This window comes from Amblyomma mixtum, chromosome 7 (assembly GCF_055824585.1).
Source record: "Amblyomma mixtum isolate Tamu chromosome 7, ASM5582458v1, whole genome shotgun sequence".
Lineage (NCBI taxonomy): Eukaryota > Metazoa > Arthropoda > Arachnida > Ixodida > Ixodidae > Amblyomma > Amblyomma mixtum.
The window spans coordinates 20,449,492-20,464,274 of NC_143018.1; the positions used below are offsets into that span (position 1 = coordinate 20,449,492).

At 42.4% G+C, this 14,783-nt stretch overlaps 1 protein-coding gene across 1 annotated transcript in view; it reads right to left on the bottom strand.

Moving 5' to 3' along the window:
• The window catches only part of Slob (Slowpoke binding protein), a 29,489-nt gene extending 15,300 nt beyond the window's left edge, over nucleotides 1-14,189 (bottom strand). Inside the window, exons 1-8 of the mRNA XM_089551835.1 lie at nucleotides 13,835-14,189; nucleotides 12,518-12,588; nucleotides 10,508-10,605; nucleotides 9,014-9,091; nucleotides 5,975-6,168; nucleotides 5,778-5,855; nucleotides 4,886-5,067; nucleotides 2,883-2,989 (exon numbers count right to left, since the gene is read on the bottom strand). Of these exons, the coding sequence (XP_089407961.1) occupies nucleotides 2,883-2,989; nucleotides 4,886-5,067; nucleotides 5,778-5,855; nucleotides 5,975-6,168; nucleotides 9,014-9,091; nucleotides 10,508-10,605; nucleotides 12,518-12,588; nucleotides 13,835-13,876 (850 nt within the window). The 5' untranslated portion in view covers nucleotides 13,877-14,189. The remainder of the gene's footprint in view (nucleotides 1-2,882; nucleotides 2,990-4,885; nucleotides 5,068-5,777; nucleotides 5,856-5,974; nucleotides 6,169-9,013; nucleotides 9,092-10,507; nucleotides 10,606-12,517; nucleotides 12,589-13,834) is intronic.
• Nucleotides 14,190-14,783: the final 594 nt, after the last annotated feature.

Consider the following 14,783-nt stretch of genomic DNA (forward strand, 5'->3'; position numbering starts at 1 on the left):
GTAGAAAACTCGCGCGAATACTAACTTTTCACAAGATTTACTACCACAATCATCAGCTAAAACGGGATCTTCTATCTGAACCATCGTTCATATCACCTCGCACGGATCATCGCCACAAGGTACGCATTCCATACTGCCGAAGCAATGCATATTTTAACTCGTTTATACCCAAGACGGCGAGCGATTGGAACCACCTGCCCACCTTGGTTGCCGACATTTCTGACACCTGTTTATTTAAAAATGCCGCGGAAAACTATGTGTTTGACTAGGCTGTTTTCTTACGTAATCTGATTTGTATTTTGTTCAAGCTTACGTTTTTTCATTCCTTGCTGTATTACATTACATTTTCCATTTACTTTTTGTTTTCATTTTGCTGAATTGTTTTTACTTTTTTTATCCACTCCCTTCTGTAACGCCCCACTGGGGCCCTGAAGGTATTGTAATAAATAAATAAATAAATAAATAAATGAATGAATGCTGAGCAATATTTGAACTAAAAACAAACGTTTTTGCCAGTATTCCTTTCTAAAGATGCCAGTATCATGACTCCTCCCATAGAAGAGTGTGAGCACGTCGCTGGTAGAAACACTGCGCTTGATGCATTAGCTTGCTCGAGCGGACAGGAGAGCAAGGACGTCAAGGCATCAGCAGAACTTCATTTGTTACCAGATCCTTGCTTTCATGAAAGTTCTAATCATTAAACTGCTCACATTCCCATCGTTCTGTAACTCCTGCTGATGTCTGCAACAACAATAAGATCAAGAAAAGAGAATGTGGCTTCTAACACACAATTCCATGAAAAATGCTGAAATCCGAGATTTTTCTCACAATCGCAGGACTGTGGGAAACTAAGGGCCTTCGACATAATGTATTGTGCGAAAAGGAACTAAATTTTAGATTCATAGTCAGTCAGCCAACTTTTCCCAATTTTCCAATGTTGGCTTTCGCTTCATGTTCATCACACATTGCACGCCAGTGAGCTGTCTTGTTCTGCAAGGATTCGGTTCAATCACCTGCTAGTGAAGGCCACCTGCTAGAAGCAGTTAAGCAGCACATAAAGCACTAATATGACTAGTGACTTAATGACCATTTCCGTTTATATTAACACTATGCTGTTTCAAGAAACGGCAGTTTTAAACGGTAAAGTACATCTAGTTGCACTATAGAACCTCATTAGTTCAAACTCACTTAATTCATATTTCTGTTTTATTCAGTCTGATGATTTGGACCTGTGAGCACCAAGTGTATTAGAAAGGCTTCCCTTAATTCCAACTCCACATAATTCAAACAAATTTTCTAGGGGTGTGCAAATAGTACTTTTTCAAAATCAAATCAAGTATGAATATTGTGGCTAGAAGCCAAATCAGATATGAACTGAATAATGATAGCAACAAATCGAATACGAATCAAATATTCGTGCAAATGTTCACTACCTGTGGTAATGCTTGTACAAAACGTATATTCGTGCAAAACAGCAAAGCACTACCAGTCGTGCTGTGGGCTGACGCTATACTCCACAGAGTTATACCAGTCCAAAGATACAAAACTGATTCTGACTAGATGATAAGCAACCTGAACTAGGTGCATTAACTCTATGATGGTAATTAAACTGATAACGGCAGCGCATACATTCTCAGCAGAAGAGACGTGCGAGAGCTATGAGCCATGGCCTCCGAGATGGGGTGTCAAGGCAGGGTTTGGTAAACCTGCCTGAATCCTGCCGCATCACCTGATCTCGGAGGCCATGTATGGGCATAACACCGCAACAAAAATGAACCACACTGCGGTGCTAAACCCTCCATCCCAAGCAGACTGAGCGCAGCAGCATACTGTGCAGCATCGGGGTGAGCATTGTTACTTAAACAGTCATCGATGAAAAAACTACAGCACGCCTTAATTGAAATCTGTGCCAATCATTTGAGAACTTCTGGACATATTCAATTAGTAATGAATAATATTGAACATCTACAATATGACTCGGTCAGCGAATCGAATAGGAGCATAACTGATTCTTAAGTATTTGGAAAATTCAAATATGCGCACACGCCTAAAATTCTTGATCGCATCTGAGTTCGAATTACCGCAAGTTAACTGTATTTATCACTTATTAAAAGGAGGAAATGACAGTTAGCCGGCCAGAAAAACTAAAATTTAAAACTTCACGCTTCAAGTTAATTCAGAGCACCTAGTGTGAACAAAGTAAGATGTCCAAATCTTATTACACAAGTGTTCTTTGCTTTCTGTGTCATCAAAATGTAGCCAAATTTGCTGGAAACAAAGTGTGATCTCACGCTCAGTAGCAAAGCGGAACAGTGCTGGAAATTAAAGCTTGTACATCAATTATACACCAGTACCCCTAAACATCTGACCATACACTACTACAATTCAAGCACTCCATAAGTATAATGCAAATGCCATCCTTGTTTCAAATAACGAAGAAGGAACACACACACAAAAGAAAAGGAGTCCCACCAATCAAGCAGGGTACGGCATATTGAATAATGCAGCAAATATTATTATGGGACACGCACACAGAACTAACATGATAAAGAGCAAAAAACTTGCAACAATTTTACTCTATGGACATTGTTTTTTCACAAAATAAGAAATCACTCCGACCATACCTTGCAGTGCATCTTACATTTTTATTTCTTGTCATTAACACACACATGCTGTGAAGAATTCTAGTTCCTGCAACGACCTCTGTGTTGCGGCGCCCGTGTTTCGTCCTGTGTGTCCCTTTCTTTTGTCTGGTGTGCATTTTGGGCTAAATGAGAAGAACATAATGGCTGAAAACCAACTAGCCCATTGGTTAACTCTTCTGAAGCACCTTTATGTTGCTACATCTCATTTCAAGGGGGCTTAACTCAAGTAGTGCTTACCAAAGCAGACGGCGTCGACGACCTCCTTGTCTTCGCAAATGCGCTTGCGGATGAATGCCGAGACCCTGGGCACATAGCCCAGCAGGACATTTTCCAAGCCTGTTAGCCTGCGGCACACATAATACCATCATCATCACCATTTTCATCAGCCTGACTACGCCCACTGCAGGGCAAAGGCCTCTCCCACGTCTCTCCAATTAACCCTGTCCTTTGCCAGCTGCCCTATCCTACCCCTATCCTCACCCTATCCTCTCAAACTTCTTAATCTCAACCGCCCAACTAACTTTCTGCCACCACCTGCTACGCTTGCCTTCTCTTGGAATCCACTCCGTTACCCCTTAAAGACCAGCAGTTATCTTGCCTTCGCATTACACGCCCTGCCCAAGCCCATTTCTTCTTCTTGATTTTGACTAGGATGTCATTAACCCGCGTTTGTCCTCTCACCCACTCCCCCCACTTCTGATCTCTTCACGTTACACCTATCATTTTTCTTTCCATACCTCGCTGCGTTGTCCTTAACTTAAGCTGAACCCCCTTTGTTATCCTCCACGTTTCTGACCCACAGGTGAGTACCGGTAAGATACAGCTGCTGTATAGTTTCCTCTTGAGGGATATTGGTAAATTGCCATTCATGACCAGCCATCAAAACACCCATTGCAACAGGGTTTGTGAGGAGAAATTCAACAGAATCGATCTACGCAAAATGCCTTATCAGAAACTGCATGTTTCTAGGACAGACAAAGATCCATACGCAGCAGCTTGTATATTTCCCCATTGTGGTTGTTGAAATAAGGGGGCAGCTAGTATAAAACCGTGCAGAAAGCTTTGTGACATGTTATGTGGTATGGTGCGAGCGTGCGGTTTAATGTCTAAAAGCTGCACATGGGCTATAAGAGATGCCAAGAGATGTCAGAGCACTGAAGTGCACTGACATCACGCAGAAGATGGAATTTTTTGCATTTCACCTGCATCAAAATGCAGCCGCCCCAATTGGGATCCAATTCAAAACGTAAAGTGAAGACATATTAAATAAAACTACAAAATGCAAGCTACCAAGAATTATTCATCACAAGCACCCTAAGGCCTCAGCAAGACGCAGGTGGTGTATTTTTGACTGAATACATCACCAGAGGAATTGCTTCACAGAATATGAGAAAGCATACACAAAATCGCACAAGCTATTGATCTGCAGTCCTGCATGTCAGCTTGCCCACTTAACAAAAAGAGAGCAAAAATTTATGAACTCATAAAATCAAAATTTATGAAATTGGTGGCTTCAGCTTTCTCTGGTTTTACTTTGACTTAAACATCTGCCCCCAATCAATGCCATGTGAGCAGACCGAAAAACCTTCAGCTGACTGTTGCACAAATACTGAGATCTGTAGTATTTAAAGAAAAAAAAAAAGCTGAAAACCACTGACCAATGAAAGTAGAAGTTTGACTAAAGGCTTCACTTGGAGTTCAGTTACATCAGTTGCAGTTTACACTACTTCAAACAATTTTGACAATTTGAAATTCTGTAATTTTTAACAACTTCATGACTTAAAAAAAAAGACAACCTTTGTCTGTAACGGATTATTAATTTGCACCTTTAATGTTCTTTGAATTTGTTTCCATACTGAGTAAGTCTGCCACTACTCCTGTGACAACGTGAAACAGGCTGCAGCCCAGTCAAACTTCTAAGCAGCTTAACCTGAAGGTACTCTAGCTTTAATGACAAAATGAAATAAGACATTTAATCTGATCTAACTTAAACCAGAACTGTGGTTCCCCCAGTCACTAGGTTGTAGCTTTTTTCTTCAGATGAAACAAACATCATCCAAATCTGCACGGTACTCGAAGAGAAAAATAAGTGCGCCTGAGCTACCCCTTTCCTCTTAGAAGATGAATTCATAGGCACTTGTGTAGCTTACTCACTGCACACAATGCTTTAATCAGCCTTGCCACTGTGCTTTTTGCCTGAAACCTGCTGCAAATACTCTCCGACAGATGGCGGCACATACCTGGCAACGCCGTTCTGGAGGATGACGTTGCCCAGGTGGAGGTTGTAGAAGGCAGGGAAGTCCTTCTCGTGCAGGAAGAGCAGGCCCTCGACAATCTGCTTGGCCAGCCGCTGCACCTGATCCTGGGGCAGTCCCACACCCTGCGGCCGGTACTTCTCCTGCCAGTCCTCGTTGTACTTGCTCTGCACGCACGCAGGGGGCAGCACTGGTCAGGGTGAAGTGCATTATAGTACATACCCCAGATGGCACTACTTCACCACAAATGCATACCTAGGCTAGGAACACATCCACATTGTTCACTCACAACACATCACAATGCTATGTCAGCAACAACTCCGTGAGTCAGCAAAACTAAGGAATGCAAAACAATAGCTCCATAGCTTTCTCCTACAATTATTAGGCTTACAATCTCACACTGCTGCTTTTCTCTTGCCTTTAAGTGGCATTACGTGGATTACATAAGCAAGGCATATTTTAGCACTCAAAACCAGATTTTTCAACCGGCAAACAAGCTGACTGGGACCTCGACACTGTTTCAGTTCAGTCATATGCAGCTTTGCATTCACCACCTCAAGAATGCCTATGTCATTGTGCTACCATGACAAGGTAACGATATCCCCTATAGCCTGTGATGTCCCAAGTCATAACTGAAAATTCCTTAATTCCTTCAATTCCCTTTTTCCCTGCAGCAGTTTTGAAAATCCACCAGTCTGGAAAAAGTGTGAAAATGCCGGTTCTTAAAATTTTCTGGAAACCCATAAAGATTCCCTTTCGGCAAATTTTTTCTTCAAGAATTCCCTAAAAAAGGGAAAAATTCCCCAAATGAAACATCACTGCCTTATCCATTTCCTCAAGTTTTCTCAAAACTAACATTGTCCAAGATTGGACTCACATGGTAGATGAGATCTTTGAGTGATCCGACGTCATTGAGGGGAGACACCACCACTACGTGCGGCCGCTCAGCCAACACCTGCAAGCAGAGCTCCGAGTCATGCAAAGACTCAAACGACACACCCGCTAAGCATGCATGCTTCTGCGAGAAGCATAGGGATGCGAGGCCGGGAATGGTCGCACACGGACGATGCGTACCTTGATGTCGATGTCGAGCACCGGGTGGACGTACGGGTGCTGGAGGTCGAGGAAAATCTCCTGCAGGCCGGGTCGCACCTGGCAGGGAGAGTGGCGTAGGGGACAGGCATCTGGCAGGGCCGTCACTGTCAGGAGTCGCTCGGTGCGCGTCGCACTGTCCCGCACCACGAACCAGTGCCGGTCCATGCGACTGCCTATAGTCAAGAACACACATGCAATCAATGTAGCAAAAGCACTCTCACTACTTCAAACTCACTTTACTTGAACTACTGAATTATTATATATATTATATATTCATATTTTTTCTAAGCATCAAAAGCAGGAACAAATTTTCCTCTTCGACGATACAAATGATTTCATTTCATTTATTTCATTTTTCACTTATTTACCCTAAGGGCCCTTTCGGGCATTACATAGGGGGGGGAATACAATTCAAAACTGGTTATATATGCACACAAGTAAAAATGCTTGGTTTGGTTTAGTTTATGGGGTTTAACGTCCCAAAGCGACTAAGGCTATGAGAGACGCCGTAGTGGAGGGCTCCGCAAATTTCGACCACCTGGGGTTCTTTAACGTGCACTGACATCGCACAGTACACGGGCCTCTAGAATTTCTCCTCCAAAGAAATTCTAGCCGCCGCGGCCGGGATCGAACCCGCGTCTTTTGGGTCAGCAGCCAAGCACCATAACCGCTGAGCCACTGCGGCGGCTCAAGTAAAAATGCACTTATAAGATAACCATAGAAGTACAGAAAAGAAAAAATGTAGGGAGAAATAAAATAATTTTGAACCTGTGTGTCTATACAATAGGTATATATTTTTGAGTGATTACACAAGGCTATAACAGAATTACCTATAAGCACGCGCAATACCGGGCAGGGAGCTCAATACAGCAATGAATACAGCCCAGTACATGAAGGGAAAAAAAAAACGAGATAAGTAATCTAAAACCATCAATAACAAGAAAGCAATCAAAACAGCCTAACATAAGATATCTTCTAAAGCCTTGAGGAAAGATGCATGATTAGATATGGAGGCGACATCTGCAGGCAAACTGTTCCATTGTGAGATGCCAAGTAAAAGAGGTGAATATTTGAACAAATTTGTGCGCGCGAATATGGGGCTGACTTTAAATGGGTGGTCTAAACGAGAAGATAAAAGTGTGAAGAAAGAAAAAAAGGCTAAACATGTTCTATAGTATTATGAAAAACGAAACACTTGTAGACAGACACAGACATACTGATGAAACTGTGTCACGTGTGGCATGAAATAAGCATCCTAGAACTATCAAAAAGCAAAAAAAACTTTGAAGGTTTGTTTAATGTGTTCAGTTTTCCTGTAAACACCATGAGACTGGAACAAACTGCAAGAACAAATAGTAAGGGCTGAAAGTTGTGAAGTTCTTCTGTCAATGATAATGGATGTTTTCATTAAGCAATCTAAATTTGTCTGGTCTCAAAGTTTTTGTTGCACTTCGCTGTTTCATCTTCTCCATTTTCATATTCGGTTGTATGACATCACCCTTATCTAGGTCCTATTTGGGCTGACTGTATCTCTAAACAAATAAATAATAAAACAAATATGCTGGTCTCATTGGCACTTAGTGTATTAAAAAGACTCCGCTTAATTTGAACAAATTTTCAGCCACCTGTGAGCTCAGAGTATTGCGAGCCAAATGTCTTTAATCGAACTAAGGATTAGAAAAAGTGACATACTAGAATGCAGCTAGGAAACTGGAGCAGTTTTGTTGCAGAAAGCCAGAAGTAAGAACAATCATTTATAACCTCATAAATTAGTCAAAATTAACATTTTTTTTGTTGCCACGGATCCACAAAAAATTTCCTTAATAATGAAGTAGCAGTGTTCCAAAGAAAGCAAAGACTGTCCAGTTTTTGCTACAGTACTGGCATACCAAGAGTGATTCTGGCATCCAGAACACTCACAAAAGCCAAAACGTATACAGTTGGTTGACATGCTATGAACTACTCCTAAAAAAACGAAAAAAACATAGGCATCGGCAGGCCATGCTTGGTTGGTTTGGTTTGGTTTATTGGCGTTTAACGTCCCAAAGCAACTGAGGCTATGAGAGACGCCGTAGTGAAGGGCTCCGGAAATTTCGACCACCTGAGGTTCTTTAACGTGCACTGACATCGCACAGTACACGGGCCTCTAGAATTTCGCCTTCATCGAAATTCAACCGCCGCGGCCGGGATCGAACCCGCGTCTTCCGGGACAGCAGCCGAGCGCCGTAACCACTGAGCCATCGCGGCGGGTGGCAGGCCATGCAATGCGGCCCTTTGTCCTCCAAAGGGCATAGTCAGGCTGATGACGATGATGACCTGGCAGCATTTCCCTACTAGCCGCTGACCTGATTGGTGTGCCTTTGCAGCCATTGCCACTACAAACCTCAGAAATTTGTACTATTCCATGAGAGTGTGAATAAGGCTACTTTTCCACAAACTGCACTAGCTGCAGTTTTCATTTTTCTTTTATAAGCCAAAATGTCTAATTGAAAGACTGTGCATTTCCGTTGATACAGAAGTTGATCCAGTAAGTTAGGCTGGTCAAATATTTAGGGGAATCCCCCAAGGTGGAGTAGATTTGTAATAAGGGAGTAATTACTCATTGGCATCCACCCGAGCGCAGCCATACGGCTACAAAGGAAAGCTATACAGCTTTCTCAGAAACTTCGTAGTTAAAGAAAAATTTGTCCTGGTCCGGGGATTGAACCCGGGACCACCGCTTCACCGGAGCAGTCGCTCTACCAATTGAGCTAACCGGGACGGCAAGCTTATGGTAGGGCGAGAGCGAATTGATCAATAACTCGAAGTGGAAACAGTGTTGGTCAAGTTAGGCTATGTAATAAAATTGCTTCGAGGTAAACTATAGTCCTCTTTGCTCTACGGCAGTGTCAGCAAACCCACTTCAGCCATCAACCTGTATTGGTCCTTTTAAAGCCGTGGTTCAGGCAGTAAGGGAGCACTTTGCATACGCACATCTGTGCTGCCCGGTACCGCACTCTTGAAGCGCTGCCAACTCACCTATGTTGCAAAGCTGGTAACGAAGGAAGTATCTCGTTGAGCCCCGCAGGTAGTATTGGCAGTTGATTAAAGCTTCATCTGCAAAATGGGGAAAGTTCTGTGTAGATATTCAGATACTCAACAAAGCGTCTGAAGTACAGACGATGTGTCGTTCAGGGATGGCTAGGTTACCTTTGGAAAGCAGTCAAGTCACACTACAAAATCACTGCACAAGAAAAGTAATGACCTTACACTGCAGTTGCTCTTAATTCAAACGAACGACTCTAAGCTTCAGAGTAACTACAATTGGGCAAGTTGCTACGGTTGTTGTTGTTACTGTTATTTTGTTGCAAAAATAAAGCAGATGCAGTTAGCTTACCAGTATAGCCTGGCAGCATTGGTGCACCTTAAAGAAAAACAAAAGGTACAACAAACAAAAAAGGATGCATACTCACAAACAGCTCGATGATAAAGAAAACTTCAAAAAAGAAGAAAAAGTTCTACTACGGGATGTTAGTGACAAATGGATGATTGTGGTAGGAATAGAATTCCGGTACACTCTACTAAGGATTCATACTTGAATTCTGCACAGCAACAATATGAAAGAGACTGAGGATGATGAACATGTGTTACTGTCATGCTTCAGAATCCAGGTACAGGTCACTTCAGCAAGAATTCATGTACAGTGGTGAGCAGCCTTGTCTAGAGCGCTCGGGCGGTGCACTTCCTTGCAAACAAATCCAGATTTTGTGGCAGCCTCTAGGGTCCAGCTGCAACGCTTGCACGGAAGTAACGCCAGATAGCCTCGTAAACAAAGCAGGCACGAAAACTTTGCCCTGTAATGGGGGGCTGCTCTCTAATTTCGGTTTTTGTTACCAAGTGCGCACTGCTCAAGCGCTCTAGACAAGGCTGCTCACCGCTGTACACTTTCCTTTCATAAAATATGCTTATGCCTGCACTTCACCATTTTGGAGCTTCAAGAAGTGTCTTTGCATTAAGGCTGCTCACTGGTGTTTTTTTTTTTTTGTTTTGTGAAAGCCTACTGAAGAAATGCGCGTTTTTGCCATATGCAATTTCCTGAAAAAGCAAATCTCCAACGAAAAAAGGACCGCCGTGCACAACTTCTTCACAACACAAATGTAGTCCGTTTTTAAAACTTTTGTTGTTACCTAAACAAGAAGCCAATCACAAGAACAAAAAATTAGAAGGTCTATATATTTAATACCTGGCTTGTTAATATAGTCAAACATTAAGAAGCTGGTTCGATTTACTTTAGTGATTGGCCAGCAGAGTAATACAGGACGCCACGAACTGTGGCTCAAAGTTAACAACTGCTGTTTTTTTTTAAGTCGTATCCTACTATTGTCTATTACATTATCGTGCTGCTGCCCAAGACAACATTTCATTAAGCCATTTATTCTACCGAGAAATGACTGAATTCAACTCCACTGCAAAAAAAAAAAAAAAAAAAAAAACCATTACAGCCATTCATGGCTTTATGTGATGAAGACTCACTGCGATCGATGTCACCACGTAGCTTCCGGCTTAATTCAAGCCTATCCGAGATGAAGCTGCTTTCGTTGTCGAGTGCCAGGTATTCGTGTCGGGGATACCTGCCAACCACAGTGCCAAACAACTCGTCAGCCGGAAATGCTACTTTAGTTAAACTGTAATGATGAAGGAAGACTAGAGAGCCAAGCTAAAAAGCTAAAACAAGAAGGCGGTAGAGTGCTTCAGAGTATAGCACCACAAGAGTTCCACCATATGAAAGCAGTATTGAAAGCAAGCAATGCCAAAGTACCTGAGAAGGTTTCTATAAATGCGTTTCCTTTTTGCTGCTTTTTTAGAAAAAAAAAGACGAAAACACAGAAATAGGCACCACAACTACAGAAGTTAGTGTTCTTTTCGTCTAGCATATGCATCTATTCCTATATTGATTGAAGAGAAAGTATGCTAATGAGATATACAGCCCATAAGCAAGGCTTAGTGAATGATGCAATCTTTTCTGGCTTAAGAAGGCTAAATTTATTGGCAAAAAGTTAGCCACTTGAATACACTCAAAGTTGTTATTAGCAAAAGCACTGCCCTTAGTTTAGTGCCCTTTCATCTGCCCTCAGTATATAAATACACAACAGATGCTGAAATTCTGTCCGCGCATGAATGCTGCTCAACAAAGCCTATGCTTATGAGATGCAGCCATCCTATTCATTTATCAGTCCAGGCCTTCTTAGTAACTTTTTTTATTTATTTATTAAATTTATTCATCATGGCATTTATCATGACAAAAACCACCTTTAACCACTTTTAAATTATTCACTCTGCATTTGCAACTTAATAAATTTCCAAAAATCCCTGCTCTAAAATGGTTTCCGTTAACCTTTACGGACACAACATTTCTGGTCACTGCAGATGTGCAGCTTTTTTCCACAAAAGTGCACCAAATAGTAGTGATTTCTTTGTTTGTGATGAGTTCCGCACTCTTCATATCGCAACTGGGATGCTTCTTCCTGTGTTTGCTAACAAACACAATAACACATGCAACAGTGAGCCTGGTAGCATATTTTTCAACGTTCTTGTGTACACAGGTTTGTCACCTGCAATAATATTTTATTATTGTGTTTCTAGTGTCATGTCCACTTTTGAAACAAAAATGTGATCAACCGATCCTCAAGCACTCATTTGTGGAATCCTGGTGTTTCAATGTTGCATTGATTTCCAACTTCTGTGGCACTCTGTACATAATTTTGCACAAGCTTGTAATGATATGTGTGTCGATGTTTGGCGTCACAAACCAAATGGATTTCTTTAGGCCTGCATTAACTATGTTGGCGGAAGAAAAACTAATTGAGAAACTGTGAGTTGTGCCTAAAAGTATTCAGGGCCGCCAATTTTAGTAAGTGCAGCCTCACACCTCTTAATATTAGAGGAAACTGGTCAATTGTGGGAACACAAGTTCGAAACATCTTTCCAAAAACACCATCATTTCAACAGCAATAGCTATTATTTCATGCTAATCATTTTCAAAAGTAAAGTGTCACAGGCCTAACTGGCTTTAATAAGTGTGGCAAGCTTACAAACAGTAAAAGCAGCTTAAGTTCTGTTGAAACGCACAAGGAGGCATTGAAGTTCTGCATCTTTATACAGGCTCCTTATACAGACAAATTAAAGAAACAATGTACTCTGGCAACACTGTAAATGCAATGTGCACAAGTAACAACCAACGGGCTTCAAAACAAGTGCTGCAGCTAGTACAGAGCACAAAATGGCTGTCTAGGATGCCTGAGCTACATGCTCTGGATGTGTTTCCCATACCACGTGCGACATATAACGATAAGACCTCGTTCGAAACTGGCCGGAAATAATCATGCGCAGTTATATGGTTTTCTCTTGGGTTTTCATAGTCTTTTCTTGCCTTGTGAACCCTGCACCTTTGGCAGGCACTTTCGCAGTTGAGAGCATGTAGTTCGAGCATTCCAGAAAAGTTGTGCCCTCTGTACAAGGATATTGATGCAGTAGTTGACCTACCTGCATCGCAGAATTGCCCAAATTGCTATGGCAGCGAGTGCCATCACAGCAAATATTGCAAGCAGAATGACCTGTTCCAGGGGGGGGAAACAAATGACTGCGCTATGCATTTACACTCACGGAAACAGGTAGGGAAAACAAATTTGACTAAAATGAAAACTATTAATCAAAAGGTTATTCAAATGCATGGAGGTGATTTCGAAAACATGCAACAGGTTACATGCAAGGGGTGCATCTACAGTCGTGCCTTGTTAATATGGACTCTTTGGTTCGCAAGCAAAACTGTCAATAAAGCGAGTCTTCAGTAACGAATCGTACAAAAAAAACACACTTAACTGTAAAGCATGAAACCATTCAGGCGTTTACACTTTTGCACTGCTTTTTGCTGATGGCCTACTACTCGAAATACACGAAAGGAAAGATTTAGTCGCTGCCCGTATTAAAGCGACAAAAATACATATATCGGCCCCAATGGGCTCAGTGCATTTTCACCCTGTCCATCATCCGGACTGTGGGTTTCCATTTTAACGAGGCATATGTGCATTGAATATTCAAGTTTGGTCCCTAGAAAAGTTGTCCATGTTTCGAATCGTCCATATTAACAGGGGTTGTATTAGTGGGGCAGGACTGTAAATGTGTGCAACCCTTTCGCAGTAAGTTTGATTACAGATTTCACAGCCAGAAAAAATGTACTGGAAATTTCAGCACAACCCTAGAGTCAAAAGTGAGAAAAACTACAACTGTCTTTCAGGTTGGCTTTAAACGTGTGCTCAAAACCGTTTTGTTGTAATTTTTAATGTAAGGCAAACATGCAAATGTCTTTCATACAACAACGCGTTACGTCGCGAGAAATGTATACAGTGCGCCCAACTTGTTGTGACAACATGCACTGCTTTGTAAGTACACGTGCAATTCTGAGCACAAAAGGCCGTTAAGGAATGCGGACGAAGAGTGGCGACCTTTAAGATTTGCGCGCTTTGTGGCTGTCGGCTAAAATCCCATTAGATTTTAGTGGGTTACCTAAACATGTGCTTCACGGTTGTGGCAGTGAGACCATGATACGCCTTAGCTCTAATCAATCCTGTCCGTCTTACTTTTACCCCCAAATCTGCCACGGACGTACGGTTTGGTCACACGGGGTGAAGACGCAACTATGTAGCCGGTTTAAAGCGTTGTGCGTTGTGCAACGATCTCAATTCTGTATTGCTTTAAAGCATGGTCAGCGTGAAGCAACGAGTTAAGCACGGCCGTGTTTGTGCAGTGCAGTGGCAGCATTCGGGGAATATGCAATATTTGTTCCGGAAACGGACAGCTTACCCAGTAGTATTCCCTGGCGAAGTCGTCCCACCTAAACGCCATGCCGCAAATTTAAGAGCTCACAAACACGCTAAAAGTAAGCGTCACGAGAATGCCTACAGCCTCACATCGAGCGATGTTCGGTACGGGCCACGCAAAAACGAAACTCAAGCGGCTATCCGGAAGCGAGGGAGAGCTGCCGCCCTAGCCGTCCTCCATAACTACCGGGCGCCGGGGCGGGGCAACTTGTGCTCTACATAACATAACGGGAGTCTAGAAACGATTGCGCAAGTCATCTTCATCTAGAACTTAGGCATTGAGGAGAAAAGCGCCTCATCGCGCAAGCACCGCTCGCTGGCGCACACTTGTTTTCAAAGCGGCGTCTCCGTCTCCATGACGTCGACTCCATCCCTCTAACGGGCTTTACTAGAACCAAGCTGAAATGTTTTAGTTTTAGAACATTTAAGTGTACTCAACGTGTAATATTCAGCTAAAAAAATCAATGAACTTTATATAAATACAATTCACAGATTATTTGAATTTAAGTTTTGGGATAAATATATCCGCAAGATTTGCGCAAACTACGGCGCGCGCAGTACTTTCGGCGTTAACGGCGCGTATTTTTGACGTCGCACTATTTGCCAATGAACAAAAGGGCCACTTTTCGCGACTCTGCTCCGTCCGTGTTGCTTTTTTCGTGCTGCATGCCCTTTCATTTGTTACGCCATATTCAAAACATTGCTTATTATTTGCGTTTGTGATGGAGGCGAAATTCTAGAGGCCCGTGTACTGTGCGATGTCTGTGCACGTTAAAGAACAGCAGGTGGTCGAAATTTACGGAGCCCTTCACTACGGCGCCTCTCATAGCCTGAGTCGCTTTGGGACGTTAAACCCCATAAACCAAACCAAACATTTTTTACCATTCGCCCTGTACCCGTGTAATAAGGGTAGGGAGAGAAATAAACGATGA